The 13079-nt window shown below is 38.7% G+C and overlaps 1 protein-coding gene across 1 annotated transcript; it reads right to left on the minus strand.

Moving 5' to 3' along the window:
- Nucleotides 1-9826: 9826 nt before the first annotated feature.
- On the minus strand, nucleotides 9827-12539 carry LOC141685309 (uncharacterized). The gene is made up of 3 exons (XM_074490417.1): nucleotides 11976-12539; nucleotides 10330-10512; nucleotides 9827-9967 (listed from the first exon to the last, which is right to left on the minus strand). Exons 1-3 carry the CDS (start codon nucleotides 12537-12539, stop codon nucleotides 9827-9829), a joined length of 888 nt encoding a protein of 295 aa, XP_074346518.1.
- Between the last annotated feature and the right edge of the window lie 540 nt (nucleotides 12540-13079).

Here is a 13079-nt window from a genome sequence, read left to right on the forward strand (position 1 = left end):
CACCAGCGGGAAACAAATATGTATTCTTGCTGGTCGACGATTTCAGTCATGTTATGTGGGCAAATCTCTTGAAAACCAAGGATGAAGCACTGGGAGCTTTTAAAAAATTCAGAGCACAAGTAGAGAATGGTGACAGAAAGGTGCAAACATTTAGGATGGATCGGGGTGGAGAATTTTGCTCATTGGAATTCAATAAGTATTGCGAAGATGCTGGCATACATAGGAATTTCACTGCTCCCTACTCGCCACAACAGAACGGTGTGGTCGAGCGAAGGAACCGCACCATGATTGAGATGGCGAGAAGCTTATTAAAGGGAATGAAGTTACCGAATAATCTCTGGGGCGAAGCTATAAGGCATTCGGTTTATCTACTTAATAGGCTGCCAACTCGTTTCGTTTCTGGTGTGACAGCGTTTGAGGCGTGGTCTGGAGAAAAGCCCCATCTCGAGCATGTACGTGTTTTTGGTTGTGTTGCTCATATGAGGGTTCCCAGTGTACATTTAAAAAAATTAGACGATAGAAGTAAGATGGTGATACACCTTGGAAAGGAGCCTGGTACGAAAGCCTACAGGTTATATGACCCGGAGAATAAGTCTTTACATGTTAGTAGGGATGTGGTTTTTGAAGAAAATAAGTCCTGGCCTTGGGAGAAGTATGAAAAGGATGAAACTCTTCAAAGGGAATCATTTATTGTGACTGAGATGGTTACAAATACATCAGGTGTCAACGAGGAAGCAGAATTTACAGAACCAGGGACTCCCCAACAAAACTCGATTTCAGAAAGTGAGACAGATAGCTCGGAAACAGGGTCTGTTACGGAAGGTGAAGAATCTGATACAAGCAGTGAGGTAAAACCCTACAGACCACTTGATGAAATTTATGCCAATACAGAAGAAATTGAAATTGATGATGAAGAGTTGTATCTCATGGGAGTAGATGAGCCTGTTAACTACAAGTGTGCTGCCAAAGATGAAAATTGGAGAGAAGCTATGCGAAAAGAAATCAAGGCAGTTGAGAAAAATAAGATGTGGAAACTCACGGAGTTGCCTCCTGGACATAAAGCCATTGGATTGAAATGGATTTATAAAATCAAATAGGACACTGATGGTAAAATCATAAAGTATAAAGCACGCATTGTGGCGAAGTGATATGTGCAGAAAAAGGGGTTGACTTCGAGGAAATTTTTGCACCAGTGACTCGTCTAGAGACCGTGCATTTGCTACTTGCTCTTGCTGCGAAAAATAATTGGGAGGTTCATCACCTCGATGTAAAGACGGTGTTTCTTAACGGAGAAATACAAGAGGAAGTGTATGTGCCTGAAGGGTTTGTTAAAAAGGGAAAAGAAAATATGGTGTACAAGCTAATTAAGGCATTATACGGGCTTCGACAAGCACCACGGGCATGGTACGCAAAGCTGAACAAGTGCCTCGAGGCGTCAGACTTTGTTCGCTGCCCGTATGAACATGCAGTGTACGTTCGAAGAGCTGATGGTGAAATTCTGATAGTGAGTGTGTACGTTGACGATTTGCTGGTTACGGGAACAAGCATCGAAGAAATAAGTAAGTTTAAGAACCAGATGAATATCAATTCGAGATGACAGATTTGGTAAAATTGTCATATTACTTGGGAATGGAGGTTAAACAAGCTGTGGGGTTCATCGAGATTAAACAGGCTTCGTACGCAAGGAAGATATTAGAAAAGGCTGGTATGGCGGAATGTAATCCTGTCAAATACCCGATGGATCCCAAGGAGATTCTTACTAAAGATGAGCATGGGAAAGCTGTTGATTCTACGAAGTTCAAAAGTATAGTTGGTGGTCTTCGATACCTGGTCCACACAAGACCAGATATTGCTTTCTCAGTCAGGATGATTAGTAGGTTCATGGAACGTCCCACTGTTCTGCATCAAAACGCAGAAAAACTATATCATGAGGTACATTAAAGGCACAGTCATTTTGGTCTTATATACACCAGAGACAGTAAGAACAATATGCTGACAGGATTCTCGGATAGCGATTTGGGAGGATACACTGAGGACAGGAAAAGTACTGCAGGTATGGTATTTTACTTGAATGATAGTTTGATAGTCTCGCAAAAACAAAGGTGCGTAGCTCTCTCATCTTGTGAGGCAGAATTCATGGCGGCTACTGGAGCTGCGTGTCAAGCTATATGGCTTCGAAAGTTGCTGTCAGTTGTAACAGGTAGTGAAATTGGTCCGGTGACTCGGTATATCGATAACAAGTCTGCCATAGACTTAGCCAAGAATCCTGTTTTCCATGGGCGCAGTAAGCATATAGACATGAGGTACCATTTTATACGCGAGTGCGTTGAAAAGGGGGAGATCATAGTGAAGCACATAAGCTCAGAGCATCAGCGTGCAGATTCATTAACAAAGGCTCTCACTACTGTCAAGTTCGAGACAATGAGAAAGTTGCTGGGTGTTCAGGACTTAAAGCAAGTTTAGATTAAGGGGGAGTTTTGTTGGGTTTTTTTTAATCTAAACTTTGAATTATTTACATCTGTTTTATTATTATCTAGTCCGTTGGTGTGTCTTGCATTGCCAGGAGGCTTGGTCTTCAAGTTGTGGCGTGATTCTAGGAGTTTAGGAGAATAATTATGTGGTGCGAGTAGTGGTAGGAAAGTTGTTACGTTTAATCCCTATTTCTTAGCATTTGAATTCTGTAGTTTTTCCTTATATATCAGTTTGTTTGGTCATTAATAAAATTACGCCTTTGAGCATATTATTTTGTTCTCTCAGTTTTACATACAAACACTTTATTTGTTCAAGAACTTAGCATTGATATGGGGTCTAGTTTCAACACATTATCTAGCAAATGGACATTCGAGAAAGATATGACCTGCATGTTCAACATCCACCATACACATAGAGCATATGATCGATGTTGGCACCCGTGCTCGTAACAAAATTTTTACTGTTATACTATTTTTGCATACACGCGATAAAAAAACTTCATTTTGTGTGGTACTGGGACTTTCCACAGTCTACTCCAACTTAGGGGATTAGGTTATTCCTCCTCATTGATGTGTCTATCATACCAGTAATAGTAACCCCACATAGATGTGTACTTCCCATCTCTAGTGTGCACCCATGCTATACGGTCTTGAATATGGGTTTGAGGAATTCTTGTGTTTAAATTACATCGAACATCAACTTCATGAAAAGTTTGATTTATTCTATTCACGTCCCACTCCTTGATGTTTGGACGGAAAAATTCACTAACCTTATCATCCTTGTTGTTGTTTACGTGATGATTTTCTACACTAAAATCTTTCTTTCCCCTCAACCATTGGTCAACGAAAAAAAAAAATATATATATATATATATATATTATGCCCACCCCCAGCATCAATCTAAACCCTTTAAATAACTCCTCTTTTGCCTCACAAATCCCCGACCAAATGAAACTTCCATCACTTCCTTTTTATGCTTTCAGAAGATGATTCTTAGGATAGTATCATGCTTTATAGACACTCAACACTAAAGATTCAGGCTTGTTTATAAAATGCCAAATATGCTTTCCAAGTAGGGCCAAATTGAAACCATGTAAACTTAGGGTGATGTCTAAAAATACCCATTTTTGGAGTCCAATGGCTGAAAATACTCATTTTCTAAACACATGGCTGAAAATACCGTTTTGGATACGCATTTTGTAATTGGGTAAGTGTAATACGCATTTGAGAATCGGGTATCTAAGAAAATTACTAAAAATACGCATTTGTAGTTTGGGTATTACCATTGAGATACGTATTTGCCAAATGCGTATCTTAAAAAAATAAAAAAAATAAATTGAATACCCATTTGACAAATGCGTATCTAGTACAAAACATGATACCCAAATGGCAAATGCATATCCAAAACGGTATTTTCAGCCATCCACTTCCAGAACGGGAATTTTCAACCATTTACCCCAAAAAATTGTTATTTTTAACATTCTTTCGTAAACTTATATACAAAGATACGGTCAGAGTTACATATGAGGGTGCAAAGAGGTTGTTCGAAATTGTAGACGATATTGCAAATATTACATTTCGTGTTTAATATAAGATTGCAAATGTTGCACATAAGGTTGCAACGTATTTTAAAAAAAAAATCTGCGAATTGAGTATTTTAAAAAAAAACTTTTAAAAAAATGGTAAAATCACAAAGTATTTAGAAAAAATAATTTTGATATTTTTCCTAAATCTATTATCTATCTATTTTATACATAATTGAGCAAATAGAGGTTGGATGAGACATTTTATTCCACTTAAAATTACTAAATTACCCCCTCGTCAATAAATACAAATAATTGTTAAATTCAATAACATATATTAATTACATTTAACTCATTATTACTCCTCATTAATAAATACAAATAATTGTCATATTTAATAACATATATTAATTACACCTAGCTCATTATTATTAATGATTTTATATTTGTTACCATTTTATTATTGAATATTAACAACCTATAATTGAATATCTAAAATTTAATCATATTTGCCTATATAGATTAAATTCTAATTTTTTTGTAGACTCTGTATGGTATGGATAGAAAATACATCTTAAAGACACATTAAATATCACATTAATTATGCTTGGAATACTTGTCCAAAACCTAATAAAAAACCAAGTTGGTCAAAGTTTGTTACAGACTAAACACGACCCAAGTTGTCAAGGACCATGAATGAAGGTCGTCAAGCTTCACGAACATGAGTTGTCCATGGATTAGGCCCAATACAGCTAAAAGAACAAAGATATGACGTTCAACAAGGACACTAACTCTTACAAGGAAGAATATAGAATCCTTTCCTTATAGGAGTTCTAATTACCATCTAAGTTGGAAACTTGTCCACCAAGTCTTCCAATACCAGTGTAACCCTATACTCATCTCTATATAAATGGCTCTATCCCTCAATCTAGAACTATGTTTTGGCTTAATCCTCAAATAAGGACATACATGCCACTACGTTCTTGGTGTGCCCTCGCCGCTATAGCCCCGAGGGCATCATCAAGAACTACATTTTTTCCTTGATTCTCTAGAACACAGAGATACGTAGGCGTCCTACGAGGATACCCGGTCCCTACCACGAGAACAACCTTTAAAGCTCGAAGCTCACAAACCCTCAAGGGACGAATCCCCCAATACAAGATCTGTCCCTAGGGACGAATCCCCCAGCTCCTTGTTCGCACTAAAACACACGCAAAATTACACGCAAGTGTACGTGATCATAAGTAGTATAAGATTTAAGTCGAGTTCATTCCCACAGAGACTGGTTTAGGTTAAGTTTAGATTATGCACTTATGTAACAATGTATGATTATCGTTCACAGCTAAGACAAGTAAGAAATTGAGTTGATTAACTACTTAAGAGATTATACTAGCAAACTTAAACTAAGAGATTAAAAGTGAATTACTTATATGAGAATAAAACATGGGATTCTAACTTGATTAAATACTTCATCCAAAGTTTATGCCTTTATCCATAGATTGCGATAGTGATGATAACTAATCAGATAAGACGAAACTAGTATATGCTATCTTTTGATATACGTATACCCTACTACTAAGCATCCACAATCAAGATAAAAACCAAATAGATACCAATTATGCTTAGACCCTATATGTCTATAGAATTTGAAAACATAACGGTTAAAGAGCAGGTTATCTATTATGATTACATAGGGTGTGTAAGATGGTCAAAATTACACTACAAATTATGCATGTCAATTCATATATAAACCTATGCTAGCATGGAAAATTCTAAACCTCTATATTCACTTTCGCTTCAATAGAGATTAACAAACAATCTTAGATGTTAGCTACGCATCAAAGACGAATAAGCACAACCAAACTAGGAAATCATAAATCACCACTCACTAAAGATTTAAACAATTAACTATTGAAATACATATATAAATCCGCTAGAACACCATGACAACGATTAGTACATGATCGAACACATCGTCACCATGGGTTTCAATGAAAACATGGTAATAAATAAGTTTAGAGTACTACGCAAGAATATAAAAGTAATAGGGTTGAAAACAAATCAACAACAAGCATCCAAAGTATCGCCTAAATCGAAGAATACAAAAGTATGAAACTAAATCTTCTTCTCCTTGGTCATCTCATGTGCTCTAGGTCTTCTTTTTGTTCTCCTTTGCTTCCTTGTTAATAAAAACATCTTTTTATCTTTTTATATATGCCCCAAGTGGATCTTGACTCGTAGGAAATCAGAATCGTAATCAAAACAGGATTCTGTAGAAAAACATTGGTACTGGCGCGCTGCCTATGGTGCGGGCGCATTGACTTCCTGACAAACGGGTGCGGCCGCACTGTGCTTGGCGCGGGCGCGCCGTGTTTCTGACCAATTTTCTGATTTTTGATATTTTACGCTCCTTTCTTCGTGCGATCTCGCGAAACTCCATTCCTGACTTCTTATTAGCATAAAATCATTGTAAAACTTAATTCCTCCTCCTGACTAGTGCCCTGCAATACAATTATACAAAACACATAAAAAACACCACATACTTGAGTCTAAAACATCCAATTTAAGCCGATATAAAGTGTTCCATGTGGATATAAAATCCACTTATCACACCCCCAAACTTAAATCGATGTTTGTCCTCAAGCATAAACAGAGTCAAACTAAAGACACAATAAATGCATGAATGCAACTAATATGAATATGCAACAATTTCCTCAGAATGACTATAACCAATCAATAAGGAATGTTTCTAAGAATGCAATTATTCGAAACAAAGTTCAACTAAATCTCATAAACTAACTTACAACCCAGAAACGTGCGTGTGTGCGATGCTTAACAGATATACTCTCGTGTGTGCGATGCTTAACAGATATACTCTCATCACTAGATCAATAATCATATCCTATTCTTTTACCAAAACAATCAGAACTTTATAAATAGAATAAGCGTTAAACAAATAATGACTCACAACACTTCAATTTTACTAGAGTTATACACATATCATGCTATTATAGTGAACACATAACACAAATGCTTATTTGACCGTGCAATGAATGAGGTCCCAAAAAACTTATACAATAATACCCATGTAGCGAGCATCAGGTTAGCAGATCCCAGACTATACAAGCCTTAGGTCACTAGGCACAAAGTCCCCTAGAACTTAATAACTCGAGTATCAAAGAGCCCACTTTTGGTCAATTCTGCATAAACACATATTTTTTCTTTTTTTTTCCTTTCTTTTTTTCTCTTTTTTTTCAATTTCTGAATGAGTGTGTTTCGCTCCATCTCATTCAATGCCAGACTACTCATAAAAATATGAGTCGACTACTAGCCATTTGACGCCTAGCCTTATTCACAATAAGCAATGATATCCATGCTCTTCTCCAGTTTAAAAATCCTTGTTCCTACGTCATTACGAGAATAACACAAATTCTAAGTATAACCAAGTGATTAAATCTCAACAAGAAAACAAATATGATCATGATCTAGTTCAAAAGCAAACTATAAGACTTGTGAATGAATTTTGTTTCTGGGCATGCAAATTAATTCATTAGGACTTAATCATCCCTCTATTTGACATCACTACATTCAAATTAACATCAACAAATCAATCATAAATAGCGCAACCTAAGGGATCATGTTATATGCATGCAAATGCAACTACATGGACTAACATAATAACACGAACAAATATGTAAAACAACATGCAAACAACTATAAGGACACTTATGCAAAAATATGAATGAATTACACTAAACATGCAATATGAATCTATATGGACAAAACACACACTAATAATCCTTACATTATCACCCCTAAACTTAAAATTTTCTATATCCTTATTGAAGGTAATAATAAGGATACAAGGCATACCTAGCCATCGGTAGGATCACCCTCCTCGGGTGGAGTATCCGGTGGTGGGTACACAGAATCAACTCCAAAAATAGGCCAATTAACCTCGACACCAATGGCTCAGAAAGCATTACCCAAAGCCTGTGTCAAATCAGCTGCAAAATGACTATGCATGTCGTGCATCGCATCCATGCGCCTAGCCAATTTCCTATACTGTGCATCTCCTACTCCAGAACTCTCCCTGTTTGCTGATCACGTAAAGATCTAGTGGCTCCACGAGCGCCTCTAGTGGCTTCCTGATGTGCCTGAGAAAAACCCCAGCATAAGTCTGATCAGCTGGCTGACCATCTGGAAAATGATCATATATGTAGCCCAAGCCCTTCTCGTCGGCCTTCCCGCCATACCACTCATTCAGCTGCAGAATCACTGAGCTATCAATGGGAGCACTCGGCATCTGTAGCTGCTCATCCTCGGGCCACCTGACACCAAGTGCAGTGCATAACCTCGTAATAATGGAGGCATGAAGAATCTTCCCCATGGTCCTTCCTTGCATAAAACACAACATGTTCTGATGAATCATAAACCCGAGATCCGCATACTCTTCATTCAGAATCCCCCATAGAAAAATAGCATGATCCACAGTAATTTCGCGTGAGTGCGAAGATGGCATGATATGTGCACATACAAACAAGTTACATGCCCTAGCATACATGTTCATACATGAAGAAGGAAAAGTAAGCGGCTCATTCATACCCGGCTTGCACTTCCACTCTGTCCTAGGAACACACAACTCAACCACAATATAATCCAGATCAAAATCCTCCCTTGTCTTTTGTACCCAATCTTTAGCAGTAGGACTCCTCGCGGGTTGATTGATAACCCTACGAACTCGGGGGTATAATCAACCGTCAACCCACGAACACAGAAAACCCATTCTTATCCACCTTAGCATTCACATAAAACTCCTACACAATGCACATCGGGACTCCAACGGGTGTCTCATAAAAAGTTTGCCATCCCAACCCAATAATCATCTCCAAAAGCTTTCCATCCTTCGCCGTGGGTAAGAAACCCCTCTCCTTCACAATCGACTTACACATCAGCCTAGTAAACTCTTCTTGTGCCTCCGGAGAAGAAAATCTATTCATCGCACCACCCATGCTAGAATCCTCAGTAGCCGAGGGATGAGTGCTACTAATCCCAACGGTTCTTGCTCTCTTAGGTGCCATCACGACAGTATAATATATATTTGGGTGTGAGTAGTGTATAGGAGAAGTTAGGGTTTTGAGAATAGGAGATGTATATGTATAATAAGAGGATATGTATATATATAGGCTAGGTAAAGGGATGGGTAGGGTTTAAAAGTGTTTAGCATATATAATTAGGTTAAGAATTCGGGTGGAAGTGTTTTTGTTCTGATTTTTTCTCTTTTTTTTCTTTTTCAGGGGGTTAGCGCGGCCACCCCGCTTCCAGCGTGGGCGCGCCATATTTCTGGAGAATATAGCACGGCCACCCCGCTTTTAGCGCGGCGCGCCGTGCTTCTGGAAAATTTCTGAATTTTTTATATTTTTTTTGCTTTTTTTCTTTTTTCTTATCGAAATTACTATACATCAAACATGGGTTGCCTCCCACGAAGCGCTTTACGTCACTAGCTTGACGTGAATCTTCGAATCAAGTTGTCGAAAGAACGACGCTCACCACTTCACGGTTCACCGTATCACCATATTAATGCTTCAAACTCTGACCATTTACCTTAAACGCTTGGTCCAGATGCTTATCAAAAATCTCCACAGCTTCATGTGAACACACAGTTTTGACAATGAACGGACCTAACCACCTTGACTTAAGCTTTCCTGGAAAAAGTCAGAGATGAGTGCTGAACAATAGAACTTGCTGACCATATGCAAATGACTTGCGCACTAACCTCCTATCATGCCATCTCTTGACCTTCTCCTTGTATACCTTGTTTTTCTCATAAGCCTAAAGTCGGAACTCGTCGAGTTCATTAAGTTGAAGCATTCTTTTCTCTCCAACTATCATGTCCAGATTCAGCTTCTTCAAAGCCCAATCCGCTCTATGTTCTAGCTCCGCAGGCAAATGATACGCCTTCCCATACACCAACTGAAATGGTTGACATTCATAGAGGAGTCTTGTATGATGTTCTATAGGCCCACACACTTTCATCTAGCTTCAATGACCAATCCTTCCTTGATGGACTCACAACCTTCTCCAAGATTCGCTTGATCTCTCGATTTGACACTTCAACTTGCCCATTAGTTTGAGAATGGTGAGTTGTGGCAACACGATGATTCACATGTTACTTTTCCATTAATGCAGTGAACTTGCGATTGCAGAAATGCGATCCCTCGTCACTGATTATAACCCTTGGAGTACCAAAACGTCTGAATATTTTCTAACGAAGAAAATTTATCACCACCTTCGCATCGTTGGTTGGCAAGGCTTTAACCTCAACCTATTTATACACATAATCTACCGCCAAAAAAATACTGATTATTGCATGACGAGACAAATGGCCCCATGAAGTCGATTCCCCAAACATTAAAAATCTCAACTTCGAGAAGAACATTGAGAGGCATCCCGTCTCTCTTGGACATATTTCCAACCCTTTGGTAGCGATCACATCTTGACACGAACTGATGAACATCCTTAAACAAAGTAGGCCAGAAAAATCCCGCTTGAAGAATACGGGTAGCTGTCTTCTCTCCACCATAATGACCACCAACACAGTAGAATGACAATCTCACATAATACTCTCAGTCTCACTATACGGAATGCATCTCCTGATAATCTGATATGCTCCCTGTCTGAACAAGAACGCCTCATCCCATCGATACCACTCCTCATGTAGAAACTTCTTCCTTTGAGCATAAGAGAGTTCTGGGGGAATAACATTACTCACAAGATAGTTCAAAATATCTGCAAACCATGGTTCTTCTTCTTGCACCTTAAAAAGTTGCTCATCGGGAAAAGATTCATTAATTAATGTCTTATCTTGGGAAGCATTTCCTTGATCTTCCAAACGTGAGAGATGATCCGCTACTTGGTTTTCTGTACCTTTTATGCCCTTGATTTCTAGCTCGAATTTCTGAAGCAATAGAATCCATCGAAACAAACAAGGTTTTGAATTTTTCTTCGAGATCAGATATCGAATAACAGCATGATCAGTGAAAACTGTCACTTTTGTCCCAAGTAAGTAAGATCAGAATTTCTCAAAACCATACACAATCGCTAAAAGCTCCTTCTCTGTAGTGGTGTAATTCAGCTGAGCATCATTAAGGGTTTTACTAGCATAGTAAACCACATGGAATATGTTCTGCTTTGTCTGGCCAAGAACTACTCCAACTGCATAATCACTAGCATCACACATCATCTCGAAGGGTTCATTCCAATCAGCTATAGTAATAAAAGGTGTTGTAGTCAAACTCTTTTTTAGGCCCTCAAAAGCAGCTAGACATTGTTCATCGAATTTTAAAGGGACATCCTTCTCTAATAGATTGGACAAGGGTTTAGAGATTTTGTAGAAGCCTTTGATGAATCGCCTATAGAAACCCGCATGACCTAAAAAACTGCGGATTCCCTTAACTGAGATTGGTGGAGGAAGATTTTCAATAAGCCCCACCTTGACTTTATCCACTTCAAGACCCTTGCTAGATACCTTGTGCCCAAGAATGATACCCGATTGCACCATGAAGTGACATTTTTCCCATTTGAGCACCAGATTAGTCTCAATACATCTTTTCAGCACCAAACCAATATTATGCAAACATTCGTCATACGAAGTCCCGAATACAGAGAAATCATCCATGAACACCTCCATATTAGTGCCAATCATATCAGAGAATATGGCCATCACGCATCTCTGAAAAGTAGCTGGTGCACCATAAAGTCCGAAAGAAACTCGACGAAAAGTAAAAGTGCTAAAAGGACACGTAAAGGTAGTCTTCTCTTAATCTTCTCGGGCAATACAAATCTGAGTATAGCATGAATACCCAACCAGAAGAAAATAATACTCATGACCAACCAATCTATCAAGCATTTGATCAATGAATGGAAGAGGGAAGTGATCTTTTCTGGTGGCTTTATTCAGCTTCTGATAGTCCATGCATACTCTCCACCCTGTTAAGGCTCTCTCTAAAGCATCAGTCCTTAGTATTTGATCAAGCTCCGAAGTCACTATAGAGTCGACCAACTCTACTTTAAAGCATTCTTCTTCATCAGTAGGGAATTTCATTGCATTGAAGACATTGAAAGTCACGTCCTGACCCTGAACTCTCATAATAAGCTCACCCTTTTGCACATCGATCAGAGTTCGACCTGTAGGTAAGAATGTCCTTCCCAAGATAATGGGAATCTTCTTATCTTCCTCGAAGTCCGGAATAACTAAATCAGTAGGGAAGATGAGTTTATACACCTTAACCAAGACATCTTCTACTACACCTCGATGATAAGTGATGGAACGGTCAGCTAGTTGTAAAGATATGATTACCGGTTTAGGCTCAGGCAGACCAACTTTCTTGAAGACAGACAAGGGCACGAGATTGATGCTAGCTCCCAAGTCACACAAAAACTTGTCAAAAAATAGATTGCCCATGATACAAGGTATCGTGAAGCTTCCTGGATCTTTAACTTTTGGAGGGAGTTTCTGTTGTAGCACAACACTGCACTCTTCCATTAGAGCAATGGTTTCCAACTCCTCAAGTTTTAGCTTCTGAGATAGAATGCCCTTCATGAACTTAGCATAGCTCAGCACGTGTTTTAGAGATTCTGTAAAAGGTATGTTAATGTGCAACTTCTTGAAAACCTCCAAAAACTTAGCAAATTGCTTGTCGAACTTCTGCTTCTAAAGTCTTTTAGGATATGGAGGAGGAGGATATACTTGTTTCCCCCTGTATTATACTCATTTTCATTAACTTTCTTATTTGTTTCAGCTTCGCCATCCTTTTTCTCAGCAGAATCAGCTAAAATATCCTTTTATGAAGTTTGAGAGGGCGCGGGCGCGCTGCTTCTGGGCGCTGGCGCGCCTGCATTCTGGAAAAAAAATTCAGCTTCTTATTTTTCTTGATTCCGAGGGCTAACGACCTTTCTAGACCTCAGGGTGATTGTCTTAAGTTGTTCCTTGACTTCTCTCTTTCCTGGATTAGCCTCTGTGTCACTTGGAAGAGTTCCTTGAGGTTAGTTCAATAAGGCGTTAGCAATCTGCCCAATTTGATTC

Source organism: Apium graveolens, chromosome 9 (genome assembly GCF_009905375.1).
Source record: "Apium graveolens cultivar Ventura chromosome 9, ASM990537v1, whole genome shotgun sequence".
Classification (NCBI taxonomy): Eukaryota; Viridiplantae; Streptophyta; class Magnoliopsida; order Apiales; family Apiaceae; genus Apium; species Apium graveolens.